This window comes from Cannabis sativa, chromosome 9 (assembly GCF_029168945.1).
Source record: "Cannabis sativa cultivar Pink pepper isolate KNU-18-1 chromosome 9, ASM2916894v1, whole genome shotgun sequence".
Lineage (NCBI taxonomy): Eukaryota > Viridiplantae > Streptophyta > Magnoliopsida > Rosales > Cannabaceae > Cannabis > Cannabis sativa.
The window spans coordinates 45136763-45150222 of record NC_083609.1 but is presented as its reverse complement, the minus strand read 5'-3'; the positions used below and the strand labels follow the sequence as shown (position 1 = coordinate 45150222).

The following is a 13460-nucleotide window of genomic DNA, read 5'->3' as shown; positions in this document are numbered from 1 at the left end:
GGCTCGCTGTCACAGCTTTCTTACTTCTATTTTGTCATTAGGCAAGAGCCCTTTTTCCAGATATGCGAGAATAGGAGTCATCCAGGTGATCTCCTGAACAGTATCTATTTCCATGATCACTTCTTGATTTATAGTTGGGTGAGCCAATACGTCTACCGGAATCACCTCGAGCAATTCGGCTTCTCTAGTTGAGGCCAAACGGGCCAGTGCGTCTGCGTGTGAATTTTGACCACGCGGTACTCGAGACACGACTACTTTTTTGAACTTCTGCATTATTTCACAGAAAATGGCTAAATATTTAACCAATCTCCCGCCTCTTGCCAGATATTCTCCATTCACCTGACATACACGATTTGGGAGTCGCTGAAAGCCTGAAGATATTCGACTTTCATCTCGAGAGCCAGTTTCAATCCTGCGATTAATGCTTCATACTAGGCTTCATTGTTAGATGCAGAAAATTCAAAACGTAAAGCAGCGTGTACCTTGAAATTATTGGGACTGATTAACAAGATCCCACTACCGGAACCTTCGCTATTTGAGGCTCCATCGACGTACAATGTCCACGTCTCTCTATTTGCTATAGCAATGTCGCTTCTGTCTTCAATGAGTGCTATCTCGGTGCTGGGAAATTCAAGTATAAAATCTGCCAAGGCTTGCCCCTTGATCGCAGTTCTTGGTTTATACTTGATGTCGAACTGACTCAACTCCATTGCCCATTTCAACAATCTCCCCGATGCTTCTGGTTTCGCCAGAACTTGTCTTAAGGGGTAGTTCGTCAAAACTTCAATACTGTGAGCCTGGAAATAAGGTTGCAATTTTCTTGATGATATTATCAAGGCAAATGCCAACTTCTCCATTTTGGGGATAACGTGTCTCGGCATCCAGATATCGCTTACTGACATAATACACCGGGTATTGACGTCCTTGGTCCTCGCGTATTAGTACCGAACTAATCGCATATTCCGACACAGCTAAATAGATGGATAGGACTTCACCGGTCAATGGCTTTGACAAGATCGGAGGTTGCCCCAAGTGTATTTTTAAAGCTTGAAAGGCCTGCTCGCACTTTTCGGTCCAATGGAACTTTTTGTTGCCTTTCAAAATCTGAAAAAACTCCTTGCACTTATCAGAAGATCTGGATGTAAAGCGGTTTAAAGCTGCGACTTTACCTGTGAGGCTTTGAACCTCTTTTGGCTTGGTTGGTGATGGCATTTCCACCAATGCCCTGATCTTCGCAGGATTGGCTTCTATTCCTCGCTGATTAACCATGAACCCAAGGAATTTCCCAGAGCCAACTCCAAAGACACATTTCAGAGGGTTTAACCGCATCTTATACCGTCGTAATATATGAAACATGGTCTGTAAGTGGGCAATATGATCCTTCGCATGTTGAGACTTTACGAGCATATCGTCAACATATACCTCCATAGTTTTTCTAATGAGATCTGCGAACATCATGTTCACTAGCCTTTGATAAGTCGCACCTGCGTTTATTAAACCAAAAGGCATTACTTTGTAACAGTATAGTCCTCGATCAGTAATGAACGAGGTATGCTCCTGGTCTGGTTCATACATCGGGATTTGATTATATCCCGAGTATGCGTCAATGAAACTCAAGAGTTCGTGACCTGCAGTGGCATCAACAAGCTGGTCAATGCTAGGAAGGGGAAAGCTATCTTTGGGAAAGGCTTTGTTTAGATCTGTAAAGTCAACACATGTGCGCCATGAGCCATTAGGCTTAGGCACGAGTACGAGGTTCGCTAACCAGTTGGGGTAAAACGATTCCCGTATAAAGCCGCAGGCAAGGAGGCGGTCGACTTCTTCTTTTAGCGCTTCGTACCTCGCGGGGTCCATTTTGTGGCGCTTTTGTCGGACACCTCGCACCTCGGGGTCAATGTTCAAGCGATGACACATGACTTGCGGAGATATCCCGACCATATCTGAGTGTTTCCAAGCAAAAAATCAAGATTTTGCTTTAAAAAGGTCATTAATTGTTCTCGCAGCTGAAAGTTTAATTTAGAACCAATTTTGAAAACTCTATTATTATCTACAGGATCTATAGGTACCTCAATTGTGTCTTCCGCGGCTTGGGCTGCGGCGGTGTGATCGAGGATTCTTGGATCCAAGTCTGGTTCATCTATGTGTGGCACCTCCTCGATTCTGAGGATCTCCTAGCGAGGAGGTGGTGCCTCCAAAAGGTAGATAACATTTACTGTCCTTTTCTCTGCGAGTTTAACTGTTGCGTTGTAGCATTCCCGCGATTCTGATTGGACTCCCCGCACATAACCTATTCCAGCGGGAGTAGGGAACTTCATTGTCAGATGATAGATCGAGGTTATGATCTTCATCTCTTTCAGTATTGGTCGACCAATTACGGCGTTATACGCTGAGTACTGGTCGATTACTGCGAAATCTGCCATTGACTTGGCTGTTACTGGGGTAGTTCCCAAAGTGATTGGGAGTTTGATCATTCCTTTTATTGTTATGACGTCTCCCGAAAAACCATAAATGCTCGACGTCATAGGTCGCAGATCCTTCTCCTGCAACCCCATTTGTTTGAATGCTTGGAAATTCAGCAGATTCACTGAACTCCCATTGTCGACGAGTATGCGATGGACATTATCCCCGCCAATATTGGCGACTATGACTAGCGCATCGGAATGCGGGTGATGGACCCATCTCGCATCACTCTCCATAAAGGTGATGTCGTCGCATTCCTTCTTAAACAGCTTCTCGGGCCGCTCACTAAGATTATTCACATTTGTAAGCGGCTTCTCCTTGGCTTCTCTGGCATATCGCTCTTGTGACTTGCGAGAGTCCCCTGCGATATGAGGTCCTCCAATTATAGTTAGGATGTTGCGAGGTGTTCTGGAGCCACTCGCATTCTGGCTTTCTCCTTTGTCATCCGCTTGGGGACAACTTTCCTCGCTCTTCTTATACTTGTCGAATTTCCCTCTCCGGATCAGCTCCTCGATTTCATCCTGCAAGACCCAACATTCTAAGGTAGTGTGACCAATATCCTTGTGGTACTTACAGAATTTTTTAGGGTCTCTCCTATTGCGATTTCCCCTGATGGGGGGCGGCTTCTTAAAGACTCCGTTTCTTTCTTCGATTGCGTAGATATGGTCTCGGGGGACTGCGAGTTCAGTATAGTTGACGAAGCGAGGTCCACCTTTCCTTTTCGGCGAGGATTCCTTCTTTGGAGGAGACTTGGCCAACTTCGGACTTCGCTGTCTTCGCGGGCTACATCTTCTTGGGCTTCGACCCCTGGAGTTCTTCCCTCGGGGACTGCGAGATCGTGAACGCGGTATAGGTGACCAGCGTTTGTCCTTTCCCTTCTCTAACTCCGCTAGAGAATTCTCGATTCTCTTGTGAGGTTCGGCTATGGCGAAGAATTCAACTAAGGATTCGGGCCTTCGAGCTTGTAACTCCTTCCAAAAGTTGGTCCTTGGCAAGATACATGTTATCAGCATGCAAACAAGCGAAGACTCAGGAGCCTTCTCGACCTTTGTTACTTCTGCATTAAAGTGTTTAAAATAGTCTTGTAAAGACTCACCAGGTTCTTGTTTGATGTTGGAAAAAGTCGTATAAGGTGGCCTATACGTCATTGTGGCCTGGAAATGTGTGAGGAATAAGTCGACGAAGGTTTCCCACGTCGATATTGACGCCTCAGGTAATTGGGTAAACCAATCGTGGGCATTTTTCTCGAGTGTTGCCGCAAGAATGCGGCACTTTGCGAGCTGTGGTACCTGATCCACTTCCATTATAATATTAAATTTTTTAAGATAATCTATCGGGTTAGAAGTACCTTTATATTTGAGGGATTCGGATAGACGGAACCCCTTTGGAAGTTGAGCCTGTCGCACTTCTGTAGTGAGGGGCGAGGTACCATGCAACTTGTATATAGGCTTTCGTTGCTGCTCGAGCATTTTCAAAGCCTGCAGAAGCATGCTTTGGTCAATCCCTCCAGCCGCAAGAGCCGGGGCTGCTACGACTGCGGGACTCGCAACTACTGCGGCGAGATTTGCTGGGACATTAATCCCAATGGTCACGATCGGCGCGGTAGGCGGGTTATTATAAGTATTGGCACCCTGATCGTCTGCATGGGGATCACGGAGTGTCTCAGTATTATGTGGGACGCGAGAGTGTGCCCTGAAAACTGCGTTGAGATGATCACGCAGATCACCTCGGTGTACCTGATAATGTCCTCCCTGTTGTGTCTGTACAGAGCCGGACCTTGTGTACCTGCTTGGAGTGCGACCATGCGATGACGAAGAGGCTGATTCTGCGTCGTTGTCTCTTGATGGTCGACTGCGAGGATTACGCCGTTCAGGGTCTTCATCAACTTGTGTGCTTTGGTTTGGATACCTTGCGGATTGATCCCTCGATGTTGGATGGTTCAGGTCCAAACCTTCAGGGTTGGTTCTCCGTTCCCTGCGTACACGGTTAGTATGACGTCTAGAAGTCATTACCTGAGGATTATCGGTGCAAGTAACAGGAACTCGAGGAGGGCATCGGGCTCGGTTTTGTCCATCTACTTCGGCCTCTAGCGCGCGCAGTTGATCTTGGATCGCAGCATATTGATCAGTGGTGAGCTGGATCATTCCCTCGGATACCACTACCGGAGTGACAGGGGGAAAATGCATTGTTGCTGGTGGCGTGGATGTGTCCCTTACTTGAGGGTCAGTCGTTTCTGGGAATAGGTTGAGAGGTCTGATATTGCTCCTCCCTACTCCGCCGTTAATGACGTCCACAGGTGGCGCTCCAGCTCCAGATAATGGTACGTTCATCATCCCAATGTTGATGGACCCGTTGTTAGCTCCTCCGTTGGTGTGATTTCCAGCCATGATGATATTTTTCTTTGAAATGAATGAAATCTTAGTCTTTCCCACAGACGGCGCCAAATGTTGTCGTGTGAATTTCACAACACCAAATTATATTATTTATTTAATATCAAGGAGAATTGTATGTAAAAAGACAAGTGCGAGTATTCAACCTAGAATGGCGAGTACTCGACTGGGAATGGGAAAACAATCAACGAAAGCTGGAAAATAACAATAAGACAGATTATGATCTGCTTAGTCCACTGTAGCAAGGGATTTGTAGGTGCCATTTCATGGTGGATCACCTCTTTATATACAAAGCAGGTGTCCAATCGGTTACCCAAGGATCACATTCATTGTTGATCCATTATTTACATATTGAATTGCAATAATTAAACCCAAGCAACGTTAACATTAATAAATGAACGACAGTTATCAAGTCCATCAACGTATGCGTCTTCCACATATGCGAATTGACTGTTCATGTTCCGTCGTTCAGCTCGCAGAGTCATCAGTACGTTTGGAATGTCTGCACCCTTAGGTAATTGCCTCTTGTAGACATCGCATGTCAAGCTGGCAGAACCTAGACATGCGAATCTATATCGGCTTGTCAGGGCTATTGGGTCGTTGGGACCAATATCGCATCATAGAGAGTTGGTCTCTATTTTTTCGCATAAGTATAGGGGGGATACTCGCATATGTCCTGACACATGCGAGTTGGGTCTACCCTGAATAATGCGAATTACGGTTATGTGATCCGACTCAGGTCTCGCTGGCTTTATCCCGGGCGAGGTTTAAAACATCGAGGAGTCTCTCATGGACATTTCAGCTTTTATTGGAAATCTGAATACACGTGTCCTTTAAATAGGAGTCTGGTCTCGAGTTTCTAGGTGAGAGAAATTTCACTATAATAATGTTGCATATACAATATTTATCTTTCGAGATCTAACACTATTATGTATGTCTAATGGTGAAAATCCACTAGGAATTTATCTCATTAGATAAACAAACCAAGTTAGACCAACAATGAAGATTAGAAATTAAACTACAACTTAATAACAGAAAATAACATGGTTCAATATAAATTCATACACAATTCAGAAATTATTAAACATATAGCAAGTAGGAAAGACAAGTGAAAATACTAAAACATACAATCCTAAATAATTTCCAAGGTTTTCAACAAACTGATATCAGTGTCCCGTTTAGGCGAGAGTCAAAGCTACCATTCATTGAATAGAGTTGTCAGCTCATCTAAAATGTTAAACATTCTAGCAACCTTTTATTCGATCAAGATTAGAATTCAGCGTTGTCCCGTTTAGGCGAGAGTCAAGGCAATTCTATCTTATGAGCTTCCACCATTGTTTCATAATTTGCAAGTCAAATATGGTCGACACCATTAGGGTGATCCATACCATATAAAACACTTACAAACTACTTATCTTTCGAGATTAAACGGTGTGAAATTGCTAATGAACGTTCCTCCATTAGGGAGGATTACTCACTAAAACAAACGCGATGTAAAACCAACAATGGAGATCAAATATCTTAATAATAATAAAGCTGATTATTTAAAGAGACTTGTATTTTCTTTGAAACTTATTTAATCTATTTATTTTAAATATACATTTATTAATTAAAATTTTCAATTTAGAATGAAAAATTCTAAATATAAATTTTAATTTAATATTTATAAATTTTACGGATATGAAAATAACATGAATTATTTCCATCTTAGTAATAATTTTCAATAAATATTTAGAAAAATATTCAATTTAAGTCGTTACAAAATTAATTTAAATTAATTTACAACTCAAATTTAATTTTCTATAAATATATATTGCATTTCGAAAAATTAAAGTATTTAAGAATACAATTTTCGAAAATGGATGTTAAAATAAAAAATAAATCCTAGAAAAATTATTCTAATTTAATGTTGGCCCAAAATTAATTAATAAAATTAATTTACAACAAAAAGTATAATTTTCCTATTTAATTAAATATATAAGAAAAATTTCAAATATTTAAGTATGATGATGAAAATCAACTTAAATATTAATTTTCTATTTAATTAAATACACTAGAAAAAATACTTCAAGCAAAAACAGATAATATCTATCTAGATTTTCATGGACTAATTAATTCATTTTCTAATTAAATATATTTTACTTCATTTATTTTAATTAATCATTAAATGAAAAAATCATTGATTTAAGTTGGTCCAAAATTAAAATAAATAATTTACAACTTTAATCTATTTTTCAAATAAAATTCGAAATTCCAGCATTTAAGAAATGCCATTTCGAAATTTGATTAATAAAATAAAGAAAAAATATATTTTGAAAATTATTTAAATTTAGTTGAAAAAATAAATTTCAACTAAAAATAATTTTCTATTTAATTAGGTGTCATGAAAAAGAAATATTTAAGTATCATGATGAAAATCAACTTAGATATTTAATTTTCAAATTAATTAAATGTATTAAATTCAAGAAATAAATAATTAAGTGTAGAGAAGGCTTTAATTATTAATCTCTAGTTTAATACTAGGAAAAAATATACTTAAAATAAATTGTACCAAAATTAATTATATAAATAATTAATTTCACAATGTATAATATTTTCCTATTTAATATTAGAAATAATAAGTAGTCTAGAAATAACTATCTAGAAAATATCTTATTTGACTGAGTATCTTTTTCACAAAATTTGAAAAAATATCTAATTTAAGTTGTATTAGAAAAAATATAGAACTTAAATATTTTCAAATTTAAATTTAATTAAATATCAAAAATTAAGTTGTAACCACTTAATTTGAAAATATTCCATTTTAAGTTAATATTCGAAAAGATATCAACTTAAAAATTATCTAAAGAATCTTAATAACCAATTCCTAAAATTCCTAAACTTAATTTTGAAATTTTAAATCTAAAAGATATTCAGCTTTAAGTTGATTAGTTAGTGATAACTAATTTTCAACTTAAATAGAAATATTTAATGAAAAATTTAAATTAAGCTTTAGAAAGAATCTAGATGGTTATAATTCCATATTTAATTAAATACAAGAAAATACATATAGTTTAGCTTAGAATAAAATTCTTTAAACTATGGTTTTCTTAAATTAATTTCAAAATAAATGAAATTAATTATGTTGCTAATCAATTTTATTAGGTTAAACTAGTTTAATTAACCTAGTACAGTTATTCAAATCAGGCAAATGGGCCTTCACAATTGGGGTGGTTCATGTGAGGGGGTGCTGGGTTCAGTATGTCGTACCCACTACTATGGCTCCCAACTCTCACACAAGGCCCAATAGAGAGGAATTTAACCTTAAAATGAACAATTGTTATTAATTGAATAGGCCCAAAACGAAATGGGCCTAAATAAAATCTATCAAGAACTATGATATTTTATTTAGCAACAACAACCTATATGCATCTATAATAAAATTAAACACATAGGCTCACACAGGCACACAATTTGGATGGATCCTATCATGTTGCTAGGTCATACACAGATGAAAGAAGATTGTGAAAATATACATGTTACAAATTATTTACTTGACCAACGGAGCCATAAGTTAAAATCAGATCATTGGATCTGTCAACAAGTTAACCATGGCTACTTGCAATCAAGCAATAATAGGTTTTAAAACTTACAAACAAGCTAAAACATATACTCCTGCAACAAGGTTAGCTGGATAGTGGGATGTAGGATTTATTTAATTTTAAATAATTAAATTTCGAAAAAAAAAAATAATTAAATAGATAAAAATTTATTTTCGAAAATAATAAAATAAAATAAAATTTAAAAATTTGGAAATTTATAAAAAATATTTAAAATTAAACCTATAATTTTGAAAAATTAGGTTTCAACAACCTAAATATCATTTTAAAATTTGCTAACTATTTTTAAAAATTTCATGTTATTTTATAAATAAAAATTAAAAAAGATAAATAAATATCTTTTTCAGATTTTATAATTTAATTAAATAAATAAAATAACAAAATTTAAAAGTTAGCAAAATATCTTACATCTATTTAAAATATCATGATTATAGTTATCTTATTTTAAATTTAAATAAGGTCAAATTATTTAAAAAAAAATTATTTTAAAAAATTTAAAATCTGACCTTAAATTTAAAAATAAGATAAGATATAATCAAATTTAAAAATAAGATAGATAATTAAGCAAAAAAGATAGATATTTACTATTTTCAAATTCAAATTACACTAATATCATGAATTAAATTTAAAAAAATATTAATTAATTTAATTATGATAATTAGAATTGAATTAGGAATAGTAAATGTATAAATACAGAACTACACAAAAAATTGGAAGTTAAATTCATGAAATAGCATGAAAAATCGAAGAAAAACGAAAAAAAAAAAAGCGAGTTGTACGCAACAGGGTGCATGGGCGTGAAACCTCGGCGCAGGGGAGATTTTGCATGATTTCCGCGCACGTGCGTGGTTGCCCGATTCCTGATTTTTTTCCGAAACTTCAAAAAATCATAACTAATTCAAATTAAATCGAAATTGAGTTCTGTAAAAAAGTAAATTGCTGAATTTTTTTCATACTATCCAATAAAAATAATTCCAGAAGCAGATATTCAATTATTTTTCACGAAAATTCACAAACATCAATCAATCATCATATAACACTCAATACAACATGATACCATCCAAAACATCAAACAATCGTTTTAAAGTCCAAATTTCTTGCAAGCAAATCAATTACCATGGCTCTGATACCAGTTGTTGGAAATTATTTTACCAGGATCTTAGATCTACTCACAAGTATGTTGATTAACACCCTAAATATGAAGTTTCTAAAACGATGAAATAAACACATATAAAGTTTAGTAAACCTTACATTGGGTGCAGCGGAATAATATGACTCCTTCCGTTCAGATATCTAGCCCTTGATTCCTTTCTTTAGCAGAGCATTATCAATATCTGAACCTGGATCTCTTTCTCTGATTCTTTAGTGCTGAAACTCCTTCTTGCTGAAAGTCATTCTTCACGATCTTCCTCACTATGATTGAGGTATCACTTGCTGTGTGTGGGCACTACTCTAACACTAAGGATTTCGAAATCTTTAGGAAGAAAAGAGAGAGGGAGTGGTCAGCCAAAGATAGGGAGAGAGAGAGGCTCAGTTTTTTCTGAATGAAAAGTAGAAAATTTAAGTGTAAATTTCCTGAAGCCTTTACTATCTATTTATAGCATTCCACTAGGGTTAGGTTTGAATTATTTGGCATTAAAATAATGAAAATATCAGAGGGAAAACCCTACAAAAGTGGTCAGCCATGCAATGTTGATTTGGGCCTCACTTTTTGCAATTTTGCAGTTTTATCATTTCTGCATCTGATTTTCTCAAAAACGCCAATTTTCTAATTCAACCATTTAAATGTCAATTCTAACTATTTAATAACTATAAATAATTATTAAATAATATTGTCATTTATCATATTTATTAATTGAACCATACAAAGTATAATAATTAACAAATATGCCCCTGAAAGTGCAACTTGTAGATTTTAATGATTCAAATTACCAAGTTGTCTATCTTTAGATTGATTGATTTCAAGTTATGAATTATGAACATGAATTAAAAGTCAAGCTGTAAATCACACATCAATTTACAAGCTTCGTCTGCACTGAGAACACAACTCAGCCGACTAGTGCTTGGGTTCCCCGAACCAGGGTAAGTTCATCCACTAATTCTCAAAGGTTCATATTACAATTTCCAATTCTCTCTAAAGGAATCAAATACAACCTTAACAGCAATTAGTAATGAATTACCAATGACAATCAAGAACACTGATTGTTAACGCACAATCCCTTGTGCAACAACTGAGCTCTTCTTCAACATGTCTTCAATCTGAAATCCCTTCAGATCTGATGATGAAGATGACACTGAACTCCCTTCAGTTTGAACTCAGCAATTCCAGATTCAGATCATTCCGCCATTGATGAACACTCTCAAGCTCCAAGATCTGACCTGTGATCACAACAACAAGAAACAAGATACGACTCTCTCTACACAACCAACCGAAATAACTGTCTGAACGATTTAATGGATAACCAATTTACTAACAGAAACTGACTATTTATATATCCACAAATTAAGTCCAGCTGGCACTAACTAAAACTTAAAATAAGACTCTCGTAAACAAACGTTAGTGCAGATATAACAGACTAAAAATCCAGATATGACTAGACATTGAACAGAACAAACACTGTCACAAAATAATAACACTAACATTCTCCCCCTTGACAGGTTATGTTCAATGACTATCAAACAAAACTAAAGACCAAAAAAAAGTTAATAGACCAGATATAAATGTCTTTAGGAATATAAACAAAGCCACTACAAAAGCGAAACGAATTACAAGTATCTCCCCCTTCATTGAATATGATCTGTGGGATCCTGTGCTGTGCCAGACTACCCCTGGGAAGGTGGTCCAGACGACACAAAGGGTGTTGCAGTGTCAGTTGGAGGATCTAGATCAGGTTGTGCTGAACTAGAGACGGGATCAAAGGCTGAAGGCTCCCCCTGTAGATGTGCATTATTTCCAGACGTGTCTGAAGATGCGACAAACGACTCACGATGAAACTCAGGCAGAGAGATGTCAGGCAGAGAATCCCCAGGAAAATGGTGCAAAAGAGTGGACTTGATAGAGCAAACCATTTGATACATTGAGGCCTCAAAGGCAAGCTGACGCTTTTGATCCTTCTTATAGCGTTTGGCAAAAGATTGAAACTCAGAAAACATTTGTACCTGCTAGCTGGAATCCGAAAGCCCTTTGGACATAGGAGACTTGCCTTTACTCACTTTGGATCCTAAGGGAGTGGTTGAAGAAGGCTTCCTGTTGACCACCGAGAGAAAGCTCTTACTGAGAACCGGATTCTGAACTTGATAATCATGTGTTGTGAGAGGAGGGTGAGCATCCATAAGAACTCGTTGAACTAAACTTGGAAACGGTAGCTTGTTACGAGTGCCAGTAGTTTCTGAGGCTTCCAGTACCCGTTAAAAAATGAACGAGGGCAGATCAATGGACACATTAGTGCCTACAGCATACAAGAATTTGCCAATCTCAAGTGTAATAGCAGACAAATGAGAATTAGGAAACCAATTGTACAAGGCTACCCGATGAAGAATCCTATAGAATGGAGTCAGATGAGTGACCAGAATTTCCTGTTTGTCCCATATATAGTCATCCCTGCCAGTTAGCACTCGACCCATCAAAGATTGATCTGGATTGAAGTGTTTCCAATATGTTGGTTTCCTGATGGACTCAACTTGCAATAAGGAAGCAATAGTAGATGGACCAAAAGGAACTCTATGACCCCTAACAAAGGCACTCACACACCCTGGATGACCCTCAGCAATAACAGTTCTGTCAAGATTGGCATAGAATTCTCGAACTAATATGGGATGAGGTGCAGACAAGTTAGTGACCGTGTTGACCCATTTCCTAAGTTTTAAAAACTCATGCAGTTTAGGAAAATCATCTAATATTACCACTTGTTCGAACCAAAGCTCACGACTGCCAAACCACCGTTGATAGACAGAGGCTTTAGAGGCATCAACAAAACATTATACTGTTGCTGGGTCGATAGTTGATATTGGTGCTTTGGGAAGTTTGGACTTTTTAGAACCTCTAGATGACCGTTTAGGAGATGATTCTGTAGAGGCAACTGGAGTGGGTTTTTTCTTGGATTTCTTTTCAGGTGGATGATACGTGGTGTCAGAAGAGGATTTTCGTTTGGGTTGAACACGTTCACTAGTTGGGGTAGGAATAGAGACCTTAGATGGAGGACGAGGAGGGCCTACAGGTTTCGAGGGAGACTGGTGACTTGACGAAGAGCGAGTGACTCGTTTGGACACAGGTGGGGAAGGAGATGACAGTGTAGGACGAACCTTTTTAGAGATAGGAGGAGCCTTACCTAGAAACGTACGAGGTTTCTGACTGACTTGAGGTGAGGGGGGAGACGGGGTCGACTCTGAACTTGGGGAATGTGCAGAACCACTAACCGCCGACTGGTAGAGGACAATATCACGACAGGAATTAGGCATTGCAGACTCGACTGTAGGAGCCACTGTAGAATCACCAGTCGACGCCACAGATGGAACAACCATAGCAACAGGGGTTACGACAATGGGTATGATATTCTCCATGATAGAGAGGAAAAAACGTTGAATGATGCAGAGGTTAGGGTTTCTGAGGGGAAAGTGAAGAAGTGAGACTGATCACTTTCCGTAGGCCTTAAGTATAGGCACCCTGACACAACTGACCAGGCAAAAAAAATGATGATGATTTTTTTTTTTAAATTTGATTTTTGCCAAGGAAAACGTACGCGCCCTAATTGAATATTTGCTACCACATCATACGGCACACTAAACGAAACAAACCAACGTCATCAGGTAATGAGTGTATCAAAGAAACCAGAAATGTGACAAATATACCCACAATATTGTATTTAGCCCACACTTAGACAAAACAGAAAAAATAAAAAAACTTAGAGATACTCAAAAAAAATTTTAAAAAAATTGTATCAACTGATCAATGAATAGTGTTTCTGAGTACACACGACATGCACACCTTAAGCAACAGACCATTCCCCTTCCC

At 37.5% G+C, this 13460-nt stretch overlaps 1 protein-coding gene across 1 annotated transcript; it reads right to left on the bottom strand.

Annotated features, from left to right (window-relative positions):
* Positions 1-11611: 11611 nt before the first annotated feature.
* On the bottom strand, positions 11612-13009 carry LOC133031420 (uncharacterized). Its single transcript, XM_061104913.1, has 3 exons — positions 12490-13009; positions 11920-12405; positions 11612-11838 (listed from the first exon to the last, which is right to left on the bottom strand). The coding sequence occupies exons 1-3, from the start codon at positions 13007-13009 to the stop codon at positions 11612-11614; spliced, it is 1233 nt and encodes a 410-aa protein (XP_060960896.1).
* Between the last annotated feature and the right edge of the window lie 451 nt (positions 13010-13460).